Genomic DNA, 19,565 nt, shown 5'->3' with positions numbered 1-19,565 from the left:
CTGTCGAGGAGGAAATCGTTCCGTTCGAGGAAGCCCAGCGCGCTTGTAGCACCGTCCGGAAGTTCATGCAGCAGAGAAGCGGGAAGCCCGGTGTGATGCAAGCGTGCGATCGGCTAGACAACGAGATGCACGAGATCCGCCGAAAGAAGATGCGCCAGCCGACGATTCTTGAAAGCTTTGTGTGTCGTGAATTTCTCGCCATGCCATATGTTAGTGTGTGAACTCTGTTAGTGTGTGTATGTTCTCCGTTCGCTTAGCTTATACAACAGTCGTACCTTTTACTTGCTGGAATAAATTTTGTCTAAAGATTAACTACAGATGGGTAACTTGAGAAAATAAGGCCGTTTTTACAAAATCTCGTTACTATGCCACTCTCGCTACTATGCCACTTTTGCTCGGTCCCGACGGGTGGCATAGTAACGAGCTTTGACTGTATATATATATACACATACACACACACACACACACACACACACACACACACACACACACACACACACACACACACACGGTGTCCCAAAAAAAAATGTACTCACATTTTGGCTCCTCATAACTCATTGAATTTTTCATTAATTTTCAGATGAAATTGACCCTAATAATGGCAGAAGTACGACTAGGTTTAGAAGAAAGAAAATTTATCATAAAGTGCTACTGGAAGCACGAATACATCATGGAAGTGCAAAGACAATTTAGAAGACGTTTTCAAAGATCCACCAACACGGCGCACCATTGCTCGCATCTGAGATAAGTTTGAAACAGATAGAACTGTGCATGACGTCGATAAGGAGCGTTCAGGAAGACCACGGTCATCAACCACCCCCGCAAAGGAAAAATCAATTGCTGGAAACCCTCCACCGATCCCCACAGAAAGCTGTACGACAAATGGCTCGTGAGACAGGAATCCCAAAATCAAGCGCCCATCGCATTTTGAAGTGAATTCATTGGAAAAGTTACATTCCAACATTAATCCATTGGTCCGCGTTATCGGCTGTGTTTGGAGCGTGATGGTCGTCTGTTTGAACATTTGTAAACATGTATTTATACATTTAACCATTAATCTTGTTTCTTAGTCAATAAACAACGCATTTATTATCATTTAAAGAGTGAGTACATTTTTTTGGGACACCCTGTATATATTGTTATGGCTGTGGAAATTCGTAGAGCACCACATAGGTCCTTAGATCAGTTATGCCGATAAGTCTGTGTTCAGATAGATTTCCCCACCGTTCTCTTAAGGGGTTTATTTATGTCACCCGGGCTGTGATCTTTGAGTTAGCCGTTTTTCTTTTACTATCGTTATTTTGGACCAACCACAGCACCAACCACCAATCCACCTTCTCCACCACACCAACCACCAACCACCTTCTCTACAACAACGACATCTCACCATCTCCCTAACCGCATCGCCCACCCCAATACTCAACACGAACATCACCTCACCTTCATCTCCGAAACGCTGCCATCTTTGCGCTGGCAACGGTGATATCACTGCAAATAAACGCGGTGGTTTCCTTGTTCCCAGCGACAGTGATTTCTGCCACGTCCGCTCTCCCTTCAGCGTTGGTGATTTCTACCACGTCCGCTCGCTCCAAGCTTCGCCTCCGAGATTCGGATGAAAAGAGAGAAAGGGGCGGAGCCAGCGGGGGGGTCAAAGGTCGGAGAGCGGAGGTCAAAATCTCGTCTCTCGGGCCCTATAAAAGGGCGAGCGGAACTCCAAGCGCAGTCAGTCTGGAGAGGTTGAGGAGCCGCGTGGAAGTCTGGAGCCCGAAGCCTGCAGTAGCTGGAGAAGCTGAGGAGAGTGGAGGAGGCGTGAACTGGGAGTGCGGCTAAGCCTGCTGTGCCGCGCGGAGCTGCGCGTTCATGTGCAGAACGTGGAGGGAGCCGGAGAGAGCTCGCCAGCCAATGCCAGACGGTCCGAGGTGATTGGGCTTCGGGACAGTCCGAGCAGTGCGAGGGACGGACGGGTTCTTACAGAGCATCAACTCTAAGAGAGCAAAGACCCGTTCGTTCCTCTCAGGCGTTGCCGGCTGGGGCCCGAATCACCCGGCCGCTTGGCGAGGCCTGGGCCTAACCGTGGGGACGGGACGTCGCAGAACGCCCCAGCGAATCACCACCAGAAGAAGGTAACCTGCGCGGCCTCGCGGAGCCTCTGCGGTCTACACGGCTCCGTGCAATAAAGACCCAAAGAGGTCCAGTCTTCCCCTCGTCTGTCCTGGGGTTTTTCCTTGCTTTTCTTTGTATGGAAGTTGTGGCGCCGAGTCCGTCAAGTAAAACTGTATAAGTGACTGTACATAATAGATAGACGGTATTAGCTCCTTTGAATTGCATGTGTGTGTTTTGTTTTGATTGCATACGTGCATCCCTGTTTACGTGTGCATTGTGAATAAATGTGCTTGTTTAAATGTAACCTGTTTGTCGCGTCATTTTCCCTTAATTGAGCTGCCTTATTGCATTTCGGAATAATAGCGGGCTTTTTGATAGCCGATAATTGGATCAGGTCCAGCGAGGTCTCACGATAATACCCTGCTCGGTTATCCCAAAACGGAGCGAGCTGCTCAAGCGGCTCGTCTCCAAGCAGGCCTCGCTGAGGTACAATCTCTTGGTAATCGACCCGTGCGAATAATTAGGTAAATCAGTTATTTGGCGATCGGACCCTGTAACGCGCGGGTAGGGTGCAGACAAGGTTGTGGTGTGCTTGGAGCACACCCGTGACTGGTTTTCGGCATTGTTCCGGAAAGTCGCGACTGAATTGTCCGTCCGGTGGGCGTATGGCCACGATTCGGCTAAAAGCAGCTGCCCGCACGCCAGCGGGCGCGAATTCATAACTATATATATATAATACTAAGGCTGTCTGTCCCACGATGAAAAACTCAGAGAAAAGAAATTAAGGAAAAGTTGCTTCAAATTAATCCAAATCTATGGAAAATTATGATGCTTTCAATCAGACAAAACAATTGTAGCTGTGCAGTGTTTTGGGAATAGACCACTGCTTCACTCACTCCCAAAATGTTTTGTTTTTTTTTTGCTACTAAGAAATATACAACCTCCCATTTTTGAGCTCTTTCAACCAGAACAATAAAAAAGCTTCCTTTTTTCGTGGTATCTTTACTGCGAGTTTTTGCTCGTACCCTTTATACCGCTAATTCTTTGGAGTTTGTGATTCAGCGAGGGCTGCTCGAAGGAAAGCCTTCATTTCATTCCAAAAATGCTGTGGAAGACCAATGATCAGTTGCAATGTGTTTTGTAAACGGGCCAAGTGGAAAACAACTGTCCATCACCAACTTTGTGCATTCGGTCAGAATCTTAATGATCATCTCCAGTAAACATCACAATAAGAAGTGTAATGTGGTAGCAGCTGCAAACAAGCCTCAGTATGGGCAGTGGCAAGAACACAAAATGACTTGTGTTCAGTAACCAGACTACTTTAGTCGAGCTTGAAAAGCAATTTCAGATATTACTCGTCATGATCCTTGAATAGACGTGCACACGTCCTATATCTTCAACTAATTCCTGAGGGAGAAAGGATGTGGACGTTTGTGACAAAATGCAAAATATTGGGAATACACAAATGGAATTTTTTGGGGGTGGGCAACAGTGGGCAACAGCAATGTACAGACAGTGGGGCAACAGGTGCATGCAACAAAGGTAATGATCAAAAAAGAGGAAAGAGAGCAGGGGAAGAAATATATTAACCCAAGAGAAGAGGGTTGAGTGGGGGGGGAGAGAAAATGACAAAGGAGAGTGGTGTTCCACCATCTTGAAGCCATCAAGTGGAGAGTAGGATTGAACAGGCCCAGGAAGGTGATTCTACAAACGGGAGAAAAGAGGAACCGAGAATGGAGATGGGCAATAAGCCTGAATCTTGGAAGTTTATGAGGTGCCGATTGCTGTCCGAACTTGTGCAATCTGGCACAACTAAAGAGGGTTGAAGGGCTGAGAGAGCAGGAGCAAGACCAGAGGAGGGGTGATGAAAATAGAGAGAGAGGGGAAGGCAGGCCACCACCTGTATGATGTGACAGCAATATGCCTTGTGCTCCTACCTAATTGAAGATGCCATTTATATTGAGGACGTTAACAGAAATCCATTGAGCTATGGACAAAGACGTTGTGGGCTTTGAATAGTTTGGATCTTTCAGGAAATTACATCAAATGACAGAGGATGACAAGTCTGTGGCTGGCTTTGGGATGTGGTTGGTCTCGGAGAGGTTGTGGCCGAGACAATCAAGAGAATGAACTTCTAGTCGCTGACTGGAAGGAAATAGGGAGATTAATTTAACTATCCTTAGTGTGACATTTGACTGAAATTTCCCAAGATTCACAAACATGTTCCACCTGTCAGATCAGCATATAGTCAATGCAAGATCAGAAAGTGACCCAACTGTTAGCTGCCTGACAGTAGGATGGGATACCGTTCCTCTTTTATCATTGATTAAAGACAGATTGCATTTTCCTCTTTTTTAACCAAGGGTTGGACAGCTCATTTATCGGTAACTGCTTTATCATGAAAGTAATTGTAAAGTGGTCAGCAAGTGGCAGTTTTCCCTCATTGCAAAGAGGTACTGCAGTGTTGCACCTGTATCAGGATAGAAAAGTATGACGGCTATCAAGCTGACTAACGCAATGAACTGTAGGCCAGTGTGTTGGTTAGCTTCAAATTGTGGTTTCCAATCCCCTGGCCATCATTGGTAGAAAATATTAATAGAGAGGCTTAAAGTTTGACTTTCTTGGTCCATGGCCATTATTTCATTGTATGTACACTTACACACAGGTAAGTCTTACCCCAATGTGCAGAGTTTCATCAGCACAAATCATGCAAAAACAATAAAAAGTCTAATATTTGACTTAACCACTGGAAGCATGTCCAGAATGGAGGAGATAGAACAGCAGGCAGTGGAAATGGTGCACAGAAACCTCACCTGTAGACCAGGTGCACAAGCTAGTAGTGAAAGGTTCACAAGTAGTGAGCCGTTAGCTGGCAATGTGCCGAGGTCCCGACCTGACACTCCACACCAATGCACATCATGCGAGTTGCAAAGCTCCAGGTGTAGACCCATAGTTCGCTCACTTCAATTGACAGGGAGCAATCGAGGGACATTATGCAAGCAACATGAGGGTACAAAATGACTAATAATCTCAAGAATACATTTTGCTTTCGAAGTTTATTATTCAGAAACTTAATTGCAGTTGGTCGAAAATGCTGAAGTGACGTTAAGTTTTGTATCTGGTATTGACTAATTATTCTCCCATGGTGATTTAAACAGATGGATGAAATAAACAGCAGTGATTTAGGTACAGTGCCTTCAGAAAGTATTAATTCACACCCCTCAACTTTTGTCACATTTTGTTGTGTTACAGCCTGAATTAAATTTAATTTTTTCTCATTGATCTCCACAAAACACCCCATATTGACAAAGTGAAAACATGTTTTTCGAAATTTTTACATAATTAAGTATTAAAAGCTGAAATGTCTTGCATCAATAAGTATTCAACCCCCTGATTCAAATACTTTGTAGAAGTGCCTTTGGCAGCGATTACAGCTTCGAATCTTCATGGCTATGTCTGTATCAGCTTTGCACATCTGGATTTGGGAATTTTCTCCCATTATTCCTTGCAGATTTGCTCAAGCTCTGTCAAGTTGAATGGGGAGTGTCAGTGAACAGCAATCTTAAAGTCTTTCCACTTATTCGCAATGGGATTGATGTTTGGGCTTTGGCTGAGCCAGTCAAGGACTTTCACATTCTTTTTCTGAAGCCATTCCAGTGTTGCTTTGGCTTTACGCTTGGGGTCATTGTCCTGTTGAAAAGGAAATCTTCACCGCAGTCTCAGGTCTTTTGTACTCTGAAGCAGGTTCTCCTCAAGGATTTACCTGTATTTGGCTACATTCATTGTTCCCTCTATTCTGACAAGTCTCCCAGTCGCTGCCACTGAAAAGCATCCCCATAGCATGATGTTCCCACCAACATGCTTCATGGTAGCGTGGTGTTGTAGTGGTGATGAGCTGTGCTCGGGTTCCACCAGATGTTGCGGTTTGCATTCAGGCCAAATAATTCAATTTTTGTCACATCAGACCACAGAATCTTTTGACTCATGCTCTCATTCTTTCACGTGCCTTTTTACAAACTCCAGGCGTGCTGACATTTGCCTTTTTCTCAGGAGTGGCTTCGGTCTGGCCACTCTCCCATAAAGCTTGGATTTGTAAAGTGCTGCAGAGATTGTTGGCCTTCTGGCAGGTTCTCCCATCTCATCCAAGGAACTCTGTAGTTATGTCAGAGTGGTCATGGGGTTCTTAGTCCTTGACCAAGGTCCTTGTTGCCCAGTTTGGATGGACAGCCAGCTCGAGGAAGAGTCTGGGTAGTTCCATATTCTTTCCATTTCCTAATGCTGGAGCTCACTGCGCTCTTGGGAATGTTCAACAATCTCGAAATTGTTTTATTCCCTTCCCCAGATGTATGCCTCCTCACAATTCCAAATCGGAGTTCTACGGACAGTTCCTTGGACTTCATGGGAGAGTTTTTGCTCTGACATGCACTGTCAACTGTGGGACCTTATGCAGAAAGGTGTGGTTCCTTACAAATCATGTTCAATCAATTAAAATGTCCATAGGTGGACTCCAAGTTGTGGCGACAAAACAAGGATGATCAAAGAAAATTGGATGCACCTGAGCTCAATTTGGAGTGTCCAGCTCAAAGGGGTTGAATACTTATTGACACAAGACATTTCAGCTTTTTATTTTTAATTAATTTGTAAAAATATTGTTACGGCTGCGGAAATTCGCAAACCACCATTCAGGACCCTCAGGTGAGATATCTTCATAGGTACATGTGTAGTTAGCCCCAAACCCGTTGTATAGAGGGAATTTATGCGATTCATTCGGGCTGCGACGCTTTGAGATAGCCGTTTTTCTGTTCTATCTTTATTTTGAACCAACCACGTCTCAACCGCCATCACACAACCACCACGCCAGCCATCGTCACCAACTACAACCACGCTCCAACCCTCAGACAACAACGCCAACAGCCACAACCTTTACCTTCACAACTCAATCCCGCAAACATCGCATCACCGCCATCCCAACGGCACCATAACCATCAACCCTCACCACCGAAAACCCTCCACCACCTTCGCCGCTCTCCTTCACAACCAACAACCGCACCACCTGTGAACACTGAACGTCGGGCTGTCTCGGGCCCGTGCGGCGTTTGGTGCCGAGCGCACCGAGCCGTGAGCGCGAATAGCGGCCTTTCCGAGGGAAAATCCGGATCAAAAACGCTACACGCCCATTTCTCCTCCGTCCAATTAGCGAGCGCGGGGCGGCTTGGCCCCGCCTCCAGACGCGTGTGTGTGTGAAGTCGATATATGCAAATTCTAGGATCAGGGGAGGTTCACGCCCCTGTTTCCTCCGACCAATGGGCAAGCGTGGCTCCGCCCCCGAGGTCATTCTGATCCGAAAATTTGCATATACGCTTTTCCTGCCGCCGATAAAAAGGCGAGCGCAAGGTGAATTGTGAGTTTGGCAAAGTCATCGGGTGAGGAGAGTGTGGAACGGAGAAGAGTGGCAGAGTCCAGTCGGTCGGGTGAGGAGAGTGCATGCGGTGGAACTGCAGGCAAAGGAGCTCTGGTCCGAGGCGAGGACGGCGGTCGGCGACGAGGTTACGGTGTGGGGAAATTGCTCATCCCGTCGCGGGACCCAAGCCAGCCAGCCATTCTCCTCCCCCAGGGCATCAACAATTCCCCCTTTCCCCCGCGCTGAGATAGTGCAAAAGGGGGCCCCTTACCCACCCCACTCCAAACGTCGTGCCAACGAAACCTGCCAAGGAGCACGGAGTCAGGGCACAGCCACATTTGCGGCTCGCCCGCCAACGCGTCACGAGGGCGTGGGTAGGACCCCCCCCCCCCCGGTCTCGCGGACCTGGCCGCTCCTCCAGGTCACGCGCACATTTGGCCTTCAGGCCTGTCTGCCCCCTTGTCTATGAGGGTGGCTTCTTTCCTTTGCTTTGGTGTAAATGTGTGTTGGCGCCGTCTGTAAAGTAAAGCTGTACAAGTGTTGCCGTGTGTGCGCGTAGTCGGTATTAACTCTGCGTCGTTGTTGCTTTTATTGTTCTGGTTACTATATGTGCATTTTGACTGTATGGCTGTATATACGTGCTTTCCGTGTGCCGGGAAATAAATGTGCATTGTGTGAACTGTTTTCCCGTTTCGCTTTGTCTTTTCTCTATTGACCCTCCATCTTGCTTCACGTAAAGGGTTCGTAGTGGGTGCAACGCCCGGTAAATAATCTGAACCGTCGAGGTCGACGATAACACTGCTCGGTTATCCCGATAGTACGGAACGGGCCGCCCAAGCGGCTCGTGTCCGAGTCGACCTGCGGCGAGGTACGATCGCCCGGTTTACCATCCGCGTGGGTACTTAGGTCGGTCGAGTTTGGCGAACAACCCTATCCTACGCGGGTGGCCGATTGGCACAATTGTGGTGAGGTCGAAAGGCCTAGCCGTGACTGGCTCCGGGCGATAGTTCCCGGAGGGTCACGACTGAATTGTCCGTCCGGTGGTAACGTGCCGCGATCCGAGTTACGTGGCCGTCCGCACGCCGACGGGCACGAATTCGCAACAATATGTTTTCACTTTGTCATTTTGGAGTATTTTGTGGAGATCAGTGCCCAAAAATTTAAGTTTAATCCGCTTTAAATTCAGGCTGCAACAACAAAATGTGACAAAAGTCAAGGGGTGTGAATATTTTCTGAAGGTGCTGTATGCTAACCACTGTGGGTAGCAAGGAGAAGTTCAACATTTTGGGCATTAACCCACTTTTGCTCAGACAAAGGGTTAAGGCCCGAAACATCTGCTTCTCCTTGCTTCCCACAGCGGTTACATACCTCCATCAACATGCTGTTCATTTCATCCATTTTCTGCCTGTCCATCAATGCAGATCTACACTGGCATTCCCCAGCAAGACTATTACTTCATTCCAGTTTAAACAGAACCTGCAAGACTTTCAACACCCAACAATAACAAGTTCAAACACGGGTTGGGTTCATCATAAATTTACTCACTGAATCAATGGCCCATTGAAATTACAAATCGTGATTATTTTCAAAAACTTCACCTGCCTGCAGTTTGTGACTTTGCAATCCACTGAGAATGGTGCTTCGATGTCCACAGTATCGGGGATGCTCTCAAGTTGCAAATGAACATCGCCATAACCGGGTGCCTAAAAACAACAAACCACAGGTTTACATCAAGCAGCTAATTATGTTCAATTCAAATTCGAATTTATCATCATAGGCTCGCTTTGTAGGCTGCACAGTCCACCGTCAATTCTAGAGCTGTGCTCTCTCAAAGTTGCAATTTCAAAACAAATCCAGATCTTTAAAATGTGCAATAGCATGTTGCATTACACCTATGCTAAAACTATACCCAGGTAAGTTATTCGTCATGCATTCCCATTCTTCCCTCCAGGTTTTCAAAACAGCTGTTCACCACCACCTCCTATCATCCCCCATCCAAATCCTCGATCTTTTCTACCCCCGATAATCCACCCAAGCCCACTTCCTTCAATTCCCCTGCTTTGCTTCCTGAAAGTCCCTGTAATGTCCATCTTCTCTTCGCCATGTTCCGCGTCCCATCCCCATCCCTCTCCCTTCCACAGTTCACCTAATGTCTGTTCCCCACTGTTTTGTCCTTTCCACTCCCACCCCTCTTGTCTCATGCCCCCTTGCTGTGAGTTGTGTGTTTGCTCTCATACGAGCCTCGACAAGGTATACAAAAAAAAAAAAAAAAAAAAGAGCACATGATGTTCGAGAATGTGCATCGTCGAGGGCAACTCCATGGGCACAATCAGTAATGGTTGTAACAAAAACACCAAGACGAAGCAAATGCATGTCTGGGAACGTAAGGCCACAGCATCATCATTTACAATGTTTAAAGCTCTCAGACTTATAATAATTAGTCTTGTCTTGAAGAGAACAGAAATATGTGGAACACAGACATGAAAGAAAAAAAAAAAAGAATTATGAGAAGGAATCAAATTTGAATCTCCACAAGTTGCCTTACAAAATTTGGCAAGAAGTCAAGAGATTGGAAGAACTCAAGATTGATTTCTTCACAACTGCACAGAACATAGGTTTCTGACCACACGTTGAAGTTGGCTGGTCTGCAGACGTCCACGCTCTCCGAGGTTCGTACGCCACACAATGTCCAACTTGCCAATGGCTGATATACCACGGACACCGCCAGTGCGCCCCAGAGCCTTAGGGAGAGCTCGCAGCCGATAAAGGTACTGACGGGTTTCATTGGGACCCAGGTAACGTATCTTGCCATATATGGTCCCCCTGAGGAGAGGATAAATCCACAATCATATCAAGGATTAACATATAAAAAGACCCAGCCAACATTTTTTAATTGATGTTTGACACAATTAGGAAAAAAGCATCGTTCAAGGAACAATTTAAAATTAACCACACTAATGAGATTTCTATATCTGTTGTATATGGTTCAACATTTATATTGGAAAGGAATGGAGATATTTTGCATCCAAGGACTGATACTAATGAAATACAAGCAAGTTGTAGAATGTCACGATTAAACAGGTTCAAATATCAGAACACTAATGAAAACTGAAACAAAAAATGCTGACAATGAATAAATAGAGGACCAGTGGTAATGCAACTCACCTGGCTGGTTGCCAAAAAGTGGAGTGATGGATGGATCAGGGTAAAAACTAGAGGGGGAGCACTCTGTAGAGTGTAAAACCTCTGCCGCCAATACTGCTAGGTCACTCAAGTGAACCTGATATCCTATTCATTCAATTTGACGTCAACAGTGCTCACAGAGTTATAGTTTGCAACTTTCCCTTTTACTTTTAACTTTTACATACTCAATTCATTCGTCATAACTAGATTCCTTGAGACAGAAATTGATTTTACATGGGTATATCCCCCTGAAGTTCCAAAATCAGCCGCAATTATAATTTTGGCATGTTTTTTTTTTGTTGGAAATCACTTATAACATGTAGAAATGCAAAAAAAAAAAAAAAAAAAAAAAAAAAAATCGAAATTTTGTTGAAAAAAGAAATTGCAAAAAAAATTTTTTTTTCTCTAACAATTTCTTTTTTTGGGGGGGGGTTGGAAATCACTTAAAACATGTAGAAATGCAAAAAAAATATTCAAATATTTTTTCAAATTGGCCGCGATCGCGGCCATATTGGATTTTGGACCAAGTCCAAAATCTAATGGCATGATCCTTGGACCATACCTAACCCCCCCCCCCACCAAGTTGTCGAAATCCGTCAAGGAGTTTTTTTCCGTAATACTGTTCACAAACAAACAGAAAGGGGTGAAAACAGTAACCTCCATCCATCTTCGATGGCGGAGGTTAATAAGAGCTGGATTTAGAATACATATTTTAGCTCAGGTAGTGTTGACATGATATTCACAGTAGTGCATCTCCCCTGCTGCCTATGAGCCTGAGTTTAAGATATTGTCCACCTCTGGTATGATGTCACTTCCTGGTGTAAAAATTAGCCCTATTTGATAAGGTGCAACTCCAACATGTCTATAATTCATATTTTTTGAGCTATTGCTCATTTTCTATATTATGATGTCACTGATGGCCATATTGTGCTTTGGATCAGCTTTGAATCAAACGTTCCCATCGGTAGTCAGTCATAATATTTTAAGTTTCGCAATAATCGATTAAGCAGTTTCAGAGAAGATGAATGATTTTTAAAGGTTTTCTGATGATCCAATATGGCTGCCAATACACATGACCGATGACATCACTGTTAACAAGCTACTCATATATTGCCCTTGGGTAGTTGATCACAAATTTAAAGTTTTGCAGTGATCAGTTACGCAGTTTGAGAGAAGAAGATTGCTCAAGGTTTTCCTGTAATCCAAAATATATCGAAATTCAAGTACTTTTGGGGCCTTTAAACCTTATGATGACCTCCTTATAGGTGGAGGGAGAGGATCCATGAACAAACAAATTCCACCACACCAAATATCATTTTAGCCAAGTTTGGTCACAATCCCATCAGCAGTTTCAGAGAAGTTGCAAGTGTTTATGGGTGGATGGACAACGTACCATCACATAAGCTCACCTGAACTATCTATGTTCTCGGTGAGCTAAAAATAAATAACTTTGGGTTAAACTTAAAACTCAACTTTAATGTTGTAAGAAAACAAAGTTTAATATCACAGCCATCTTCCTCATGACTAAAGTGAGACAAGTGAAATAATGTGAACAAGCAAAGTTAAGGATGTTGTTTGAAGGATTTTACAAATAAGAAGAGGATTCGGCAATAATTCCTTAAATATGCATCGTTTATGGATTGTTGAAAACAGAAAAGACAAAAGTAAACTTGCATCGGCTCAAACCTCCCCCCCCCACCCCCACCCCCAATTCCTTCCATCACCACAAAAAAGGAAATGACTCACAATGTTTCACTGCAGATCAGATTGCATGCTTCACCACTGACAGGAGGGCAGCCACTTCACAACTGATTTGATGTGAAGAAATTTCAATAATAATAATAGCCGACAATGCTCTCATGGAGAACAGAAGCAAGTCAGATCTCAAAAACTGTGATGGTGTGTGTGTGTGTGTGTGTGTGTGTGTGTGTGTGTGTGTGTGTGTGTGTGTGTGTGTGTGTGTGTGTGTGTGTGTGTGTTTTTCTCAGAGGTGGAAAAAAACGGATCTTCAAACTTCCAGAGGTTAATCTGAGTGCCGCAGAGTGTTTTAGGCAAAAAAAGATTTTTTTTTTTCAGTTGGATTTTTTTTTAATCCATCATGCTCAATCCTTTGTAGGTTTGTGAAAGGTATTATTAAATTATCCCCGAATCCATTCCTTAGTGGGTGTAGGGAAGTGTTTTGGACCCCCACAGAAAAAAAAAATAGAAAGAAAAAATTGATTTCTTCAAAATACCAACAGGATAAGAACAGCACTGGGGCAACGCCGAGTACCCCGATGAGTTATAAATAAATAAAATTGGAGGAGGGTTAGTCAATAGTCATCAGATAATATTGCTCTTACCTATCAGATACAAGCTGAAGTACTAGTAGTCTCGGCTGACCTGGAGGCTGCTTGTCTTGCAGTACAAAATCGACACGGTAAGATTCGAGCATTTTACCGTGTCGATCTTCGTGACACGGTAGATTAAAGTTTAACAAGCAACAGACGGATGGTACAGAGACGGGGAGGATTCGAGGTAGTGGAGAAATGTACTAAGGGAATACACAGTTTCCATTATTAGCTTGCATACAAAATATGACCTCAACATATGATTGTCACTATACACATTACTCAGTCGCTTCTGAGGGGGGGAAACATGCAGGCAGTGTGTTAGCATAAGACCCGATCGAGGCCTGAACGCTAATTATCTGATTTTAAATTTTGTTAAATTTTTCAATTTTTGGGCAAACATAGCCCGTTACCTTATTGTGGATGAAAGAAGAGGCCATGAAAAATTTGGCGACACTGGTTCCTGCAGGGTGTGAACGCATAAATGAACAAACACCCAAAACAAACAATCTTTCTTCTTTATATATTAGATAAAATATTAACTGGAAAGCATCTCAAAATGCAAAGCCTATCCACGTCCACTTTGTACTCAAACTAAACTTGATGAAAACAACAGTTAAACAAGGACAAATGTGTCCGAGAGCCGTGTCATAAAAGTTTTGTCTTCACCAGAAGAAGAACAAGAAGAAGAAGAAGAAGAAGAACGCAGAGCTCTCTTAGAGCCAGCGTTCGCAACACGACGCAACTAAAAAACAAGGACAAATGTGTCCAAGAGCTGTGTCAGAAAGGTTTTGTCTTCACCAGAAGAATAACAACAATAATAATAAGAAGAAGAAGAAGAACAATGCGGAGCTCTTTTAGAGCCAGCGTTCGCAACGTGACGCGGCTAAAAATTGTACATTTTATTAATTTGTGAATCTCTACAACATCATCGTAAAGGTTTGTTGAACATTTGATGACAAAAGTTCAATTGGAAAAAAAAAAAATGGTACGGCCTGGACGTACACACTGAATCTCAATGATAAACAAGGATTTTGATTACAACATTTATGGCTGGTCTACCAGTTCCCTGATGACATAATCTTCAATCTTTTATTCCCCATTGGGAGTAGAATAAGATGTGCCAAGTTTCAAATTTTTCCAACCAGCAGTTTCAGAGATATAATGTTTTAATTTTTTGTGTTTAATCCAAGATGGCTGCCATACCACATGACCGATGACATTACAATCATCATTAAAATATTCTCCATGAGGGGGTCTCTCTGACCCTGAAAAGTTTGTGTCAGACAAGTGGTTGCTGAGGAAAAAAAAAAGTTTAAAAAAATAACAGAGCAAAAAAAGCTTGAAGAATAACAATCTATATACAGTATAATGGAGCAAGTGTATGTGATTATGTATGTACGTACTCTTATATCCGCTCTTCACCCATTGGTTGGAAGGTTGACCTAACATCACCCACAATTGTAACCTGAAATACTTAACCAAAAGTGCCCAGAGGACCCAAAAGACCACTCCCCCTCCTGGAGGAAGCAAAAGACCCTTACATACCCAAAAGACCAAAAATACCTTAAAGACCCAAAATGCCTCAAAGGCCCAAAAGACCCCAAGTACTGAACAGACGCTGAGGGCCTCAAAGACCAAAAAATACCAAAAGATCCAGAGGACCCCAAAAACCCAATGGATCCAAATGACCCAAGGACACCAAAGACCCAAAGGTCCCAAAATAATGACAGGACAAAAAAAAAAGACCCAGGGGATCCAAAAGACAAGGACCCAAAAGACCTGATGGGGCTATCTGGGACCCATGGAAATTCTGCATAATGTAAAATGCAACTTCTGGTTTTTAACCCTCCCCCACACACAATCCCATGTCCTCAATCCCCCTCCCAACTCTATCCTCTCTCTCTGCCACCCCCCCTCCCCAAACTCTGTTTTCCCCTTCCCCTTTCTTCAAATTCTCAAAACCCAATGTCCTCAACCCCCCCCCCCCCTCCTCAAAGGCCTCAACCCCATCGATCCCATCTTTGTCCTCCCCTCCCCATTCCTTCTTGTTCTTAACATTACACAAATATACACAGGGAACTTTGGCACATGAGGCCATCCTGCCGAGCATGCCTGCGTTGTTCCTGTTCCCGTTTGTTAAAAACAATGTGAAAAGTAAATAAAGGTGGAACGTTAAATTCACAATCACTTCCCCCTTTCTTCCCTTATTCTCACCATAATTCACGAATCGGTGTTTGTCGCGCTACTACTCCTACAATTCTGGGCCGATTACATCCAGACTTCTACAGAGGATCAGCATGACCCTAATTTACGTGTAGGGGTGTTTTATCTTTGCCAGTGGTCTTGGGGGTGGTGGGAAGGATGCAAATTCTCCGTGTAAATGTGTATCGTGTGGCACCGCCTCCAGATGGGGGAGGGTATTAAAAGTCTCCACCATTTATAGTGCAGTATTCCTGTCCCCATATTGTCCAGTGCAGTGAGGTGTTTTGAATTCTAAGCAGTAGGTATGTTTTTGCTTCATGCACATAACCAGGAGGTTTTTTTTTTGCTATTCAGAGCTATCATCTGCCTATACACCGCCCAAATAAAGGTATGCGTCAGAAGAAAGTACTGCATGCTTGTAAAAAGATCGCCCGTAGGGTGGGTACTCTGGTAGTAACAACAAAAATAGGACCATGAGTCTTGAAGCTCACATGGATCAGGTGCAGCAGTTACTCAAACCCCCTCAGACCCTGATTTTTTTTAATGCCATGAACAAACTTTGGTACATCACGGGTGATAAAGGTTGTGGTGAAGTTTCATTGAAATTGTGTGTGTAGTTTCGGAGAAGAGAGCAAATACCTATGTATTTTTTTTTAGGGGAGGGGGGGGAGGTCACAAAGTCCCTGTCGACCCCCTTTATTTATTGTCGACAATAAAGAGCAATCAGTGAGTGCAGACTTTGATGCGGTCAATGCTTCGTTAGGTATCAGATATGAAGCTTGTGGCCAAGTTTCATCAAAACCGTGTGTTTGGTTCAAGCGATAATTACTGAAGTGTTCAGACTCACTGACTGCTCTCACTCACCTACGGACACTGCTCCATCACATAAGCTCACCTGAGTAAAGTCCAGGTGATTTAATAATAAAATAATAATTATAATAATCATAAAGAATGAAAATTATTTTAACATACTTATTGATTTGTCTTCTCCATATGCTTACAACAAAACTTTGTTGAAAATTTGATGATAAAAGCTCAAATGGTAATAGAGTTACAGCCTGGACAGACACAAACACACAGACATGATTGCAAAACCCCATTTTCCGCTGTGCCAGGGACAGGCTAATCATCATAATAAACTGGCAGATTTGCTCAGCGTTGTGCGGGAAGAGAAATGTTAATTAGTATAGTAACACTTTGTAGCCAATCACAAAGATTGATTTATTGATTGGCTGATTGGAGCTCCATTTCAATTGCCACGTGCGCCTGTCCGTGAATATGTCTGAGGAAGACGTCTGAATATAAACGCCTTTGCATTCTGAATGCGGACGGGCTTTCCATTTTGCATTTTTATTTGGATCGACCTCTTCGTGTGTTGTACATCATTCGCAATTCAGCATCTAAAAAGGCTGCGATGAATATCCCATTAACAATGTCCCCCTCCCCGCTCCTTAGGCCTAAGTCACATTTGCCACGGCGGCCGTGGGGTCTCCAAAATCTACGGCCACTAGCAATTACACGGCGGCCGCAGTATTTCCACGGTCACACACGTTTTTATTTTTCGGGTAGCCACACGGCGTATTTAGAAATTGTGGAGACCGAAAACGTGGGGTTGCCGTACGGTCTTTGATTTGATGTCGCACGGTGACCTTGAGGGGGCCCTAAGGCGAACGTGCGGCCAGACGGACAGTAACGAATGGGTTAATTTTTTTTTCTGGCTTGTCGAATTACTACGGCGAACATAGAAATGAAAAAAGTTATAATGCCGCGTTATAATTCCACGGCGACCCCTACGGCCTGTAAAAGATAGCCAAACGGCGTAGGGCCAGCCTGAGGCCACCGCAGAAACTCTGCGGCCGCCGCAAGTTTGTCAATTCAGAGGGCGTACGGCCGCCGTATCCTCGCCGTGGAGCAAATGTGACTTCGGCCTTACACCGCCTAATTTTATTTTTTCCCAAAGCAGATGTTGATGGGCTTTGCGCGGATGGGACAGGTGAGCGCTTTTTAGTTTTATCTAAACCCAAACCAGCATCACCTCAATTCACCGTTTTAAATAATTCATCACACCCCACCCCACTGGCTCTGCTGTCCCCTTCTCAATCCACAGAGCTCTCCTTAAAATTTGACCATTACTTTGGTTAGACTCATAATTAAGCTTGAATATATCTTACAGAAACAATAAAGAGCAATCAGTGATTGCAGGCCCTTACCAGGACTTGTTTTGTGTGGCAAATAAATGGAAGGATGTACTAAATTAAAGGTCATAGATTGCAAATGAAAGGCATAAATGGTCGAGTTGTGAAGGTGTAAAGGTCGAAGGGGGTAAAGGTCGAAGGGGGTGTTACAGCTGTTATGAGCACATTCTATATAAAGCTTAGAGACGATACACACACATATATGCAAACATACACACCTGTCTGCGTATGGTGCCTCTGCCTTATTGAGCTCAATGACAGAATACATCTGTGAAGGCTCAAGGGACACGTGCTCCATGCACATGGGTGAAGATGTGATGTTCTGAATCTGTGCTTCCAAGAAAACCTCCTCGCTCTGCGGGTTAGGGGAATAATAATTCGATGTCTCACAGGAGAAGGAAAAAAAAATTACTAACAAGTCCTTGCATCCTTTACAAACCATTTGCAGTTGTTTTTTTTATCCCCAGCAGTGTAAGCAACTCTACTCAGTTATCTCAACTATGATTCCAAGTAACAGACCCTTGAGTAGACAGCACTTGGGACTGTGAGACAATTTGGAGTAATCACAATGTTCTTAATCTTGTAAGTTAGTCAATGGTGATGGTGAATGAGTGGTTATAAAAAGTATACATTTAAAAAATATATATTCTTGAACAAAATTCTTTTTTGTATTGTATGTTGACTGCGATTGCGATGCAAAATCTAATTGGCATGTCCGTTGAGGTCACGTTTGAAATTTTTTCTCTTGTACAATTTGTTTAATCAAATGCGTAAACTTAATCGACCACAAGAGAGTGTATACATGTTTTTTTTTTCACTTTTATTCCTTTTACAACAAAATTTTCATCTTAACAAAGACCATGCTATTATCAAAATTAATGATGAATGAATCATCATCATCACACCATTTGAAAGCCTTTATCCCTGAGCAGGGGTCAGCTTTTTGCGGGCTCCAATCATGGTACCCTTTCTTGTGGCAATGTTTTTACGGCCGGATGCCCTTCCTGACGCCAACCCTTTAGTCGCCTTCGACATGCAGGGATAATTACCAGTACACTGGTGCTCATTTCGCCGACCTCGGAAGGATGACAGGCTGAGTCAACTCCTCTGGTGCTAACTCAGCGGCCAGCGGGGCTCGAACTCAGGACCCCAAGGATCCCAAGCCACCGCCTTAACCACTGAGCCACACCAGGCTCTAATGATGAATGAATGAACAAACAAATTAATAAGTTAGAGAAACAAGTGGGAAATTTGAGATTGCTAGACATTTTAGTGTCTATCAGAACCATTTAAAATCCTTATTGCACTTTTTCTTTTATTTTTCGATTAAAAGTCGAGGCTTATGTTGGAGCTAGAATACAGAATGGATCAGGATGCAACAGAATAAAAAAAAAATACAACAGTAGAAAGAGAGGGGGGTGGAGGAGACACCAAGAGCAAAGATGAGGGACAAAAATAGATTGAGATTTGGAAGAATAATGGATGTGGGGAAAGATGAAGCCATGGGGAGGAAACACGGGGTGGATATAGCCACAAACTCAGGGATTACTGGAAAATCGGAAAGAGGTGGACTTGGGGTGAGTTAAAGGGGGTAGAAAAGATCATGGTTTTGGACGAGGGATGAAAAGCTGTCTTGAAGACCTGAAGAGGATGTGGAAGTTGACTCCAGAGGCAGGTAACAAAAAAAAAAAAAAAAAAAAGGAATTAATGAGGAGATGAGCAGTGATCCTGGATTTATGTAGTTTCACCAGAAGGGGGTTGCTGGTGGACCACGTGCATCCAGCAAAAACCTGGGTGAAATGAAGCACAGAAAGAGCTGAGGGTACAAGACCAGAAAGGAGGCGGGAGAAGCCAGAGATCACCAACCTGTCTGCGATGGTGAAGTGATAGGCCCATAGAATCAGCGTCATCGCAGGAGATTCCAATGACCTTGAAGGCCTTGGTTTCCACGACGTCAAGCTGAGCAAGATGTGAGGCAGGAGCGCCAGACCATCAGGGGAAAGCAGTACATACGCCATCAACTTGTAGATGAAGGCCTTGTAGGTAGATGACAATTCAGGTGTGCCAAGGAAGAACTTTGCACGAGGTGGGATGCCAGTTCAGCATATGGATGAATTTGGAGGTCAACTTCGCAGTGTGGTTTGCCCA

The 19,565-nt window shown here is 44.0% G+C and overlaps 2 protein-coding genes across 11 annotated transcripts in view; one reads left to right on the top strand and one right to left on the bottom strand.

Moving 5' to 3' along the window:
- LOC147032876 (uncharacterized) overlaps nt 1–4,922 on the top strand; it is a 52,633-nt gene extending 47,711 nt beyond the window's left edge. For both annotated transcript variants that reach the window (XR_015055383.1, XM_085870829.1), the window contains exon 3: nt 581–4,922. The gene's annotated coding sequence lies outside the window, so the exon portion shown is untranslated. The remainder of the gene's footprint in view (nt 1–580) is intronic.
- The window catches only part of TRAPPC13 (trafficking protein particle complex subunit 13), a 95,633-nt gene that overhangs the window by 12,972 nt on the left and 63,096 nt on the right, over nt 1–19,565 (bottom strand). For 8 of the 9 annotated variants that reach the window (XM_085870820.1, XM_085870818.1, XM_085870822.1 and 5 more), the window contains 4 exons: nt 17,636–17,772; nt 10,129–10,327; nt 9,103–9,207; nt 4,917–5,060 (listed from right to left, as the gene is read on the bottom strand). In XM_085870820.1, coding sequence (XP_085726946.1) covers nt 4,917–5,060; nt 9,103–9,207; nt 10,129–10,327; nt 17,636–17,772 — 585 coding nt within the window. Of the gene's footprint in view, nt 1–4,916; nt 5,065–9,102; nt 9,208–10,128; nt 10,328–17,635; nt 17,773–19,565 lie in introns of those variants that run through there. The other variant, XM_085870823.1, reaches the window with a different exon arrangement.

The sequence above is a fragment of the Eptatretus burgeri genome, chromosome 2 (genome assembly GCF_056783735.1).
Source record: "Eptatretus burgeri isolate ZD-2024b chromosome 2, Ebu_testis_v1, whole genome shotgun sequence".
Taxonomy (NCBI): domain Eukaryota; kingdom Metazoa; phylum Chordata; class Myxini; order Myxiniformes; family Myxinidae; genus Eptatretus; species Eptatretus burgeri.
This window is presented reverse-complemented; position numbering and strand designations above follow the sequence as displayed.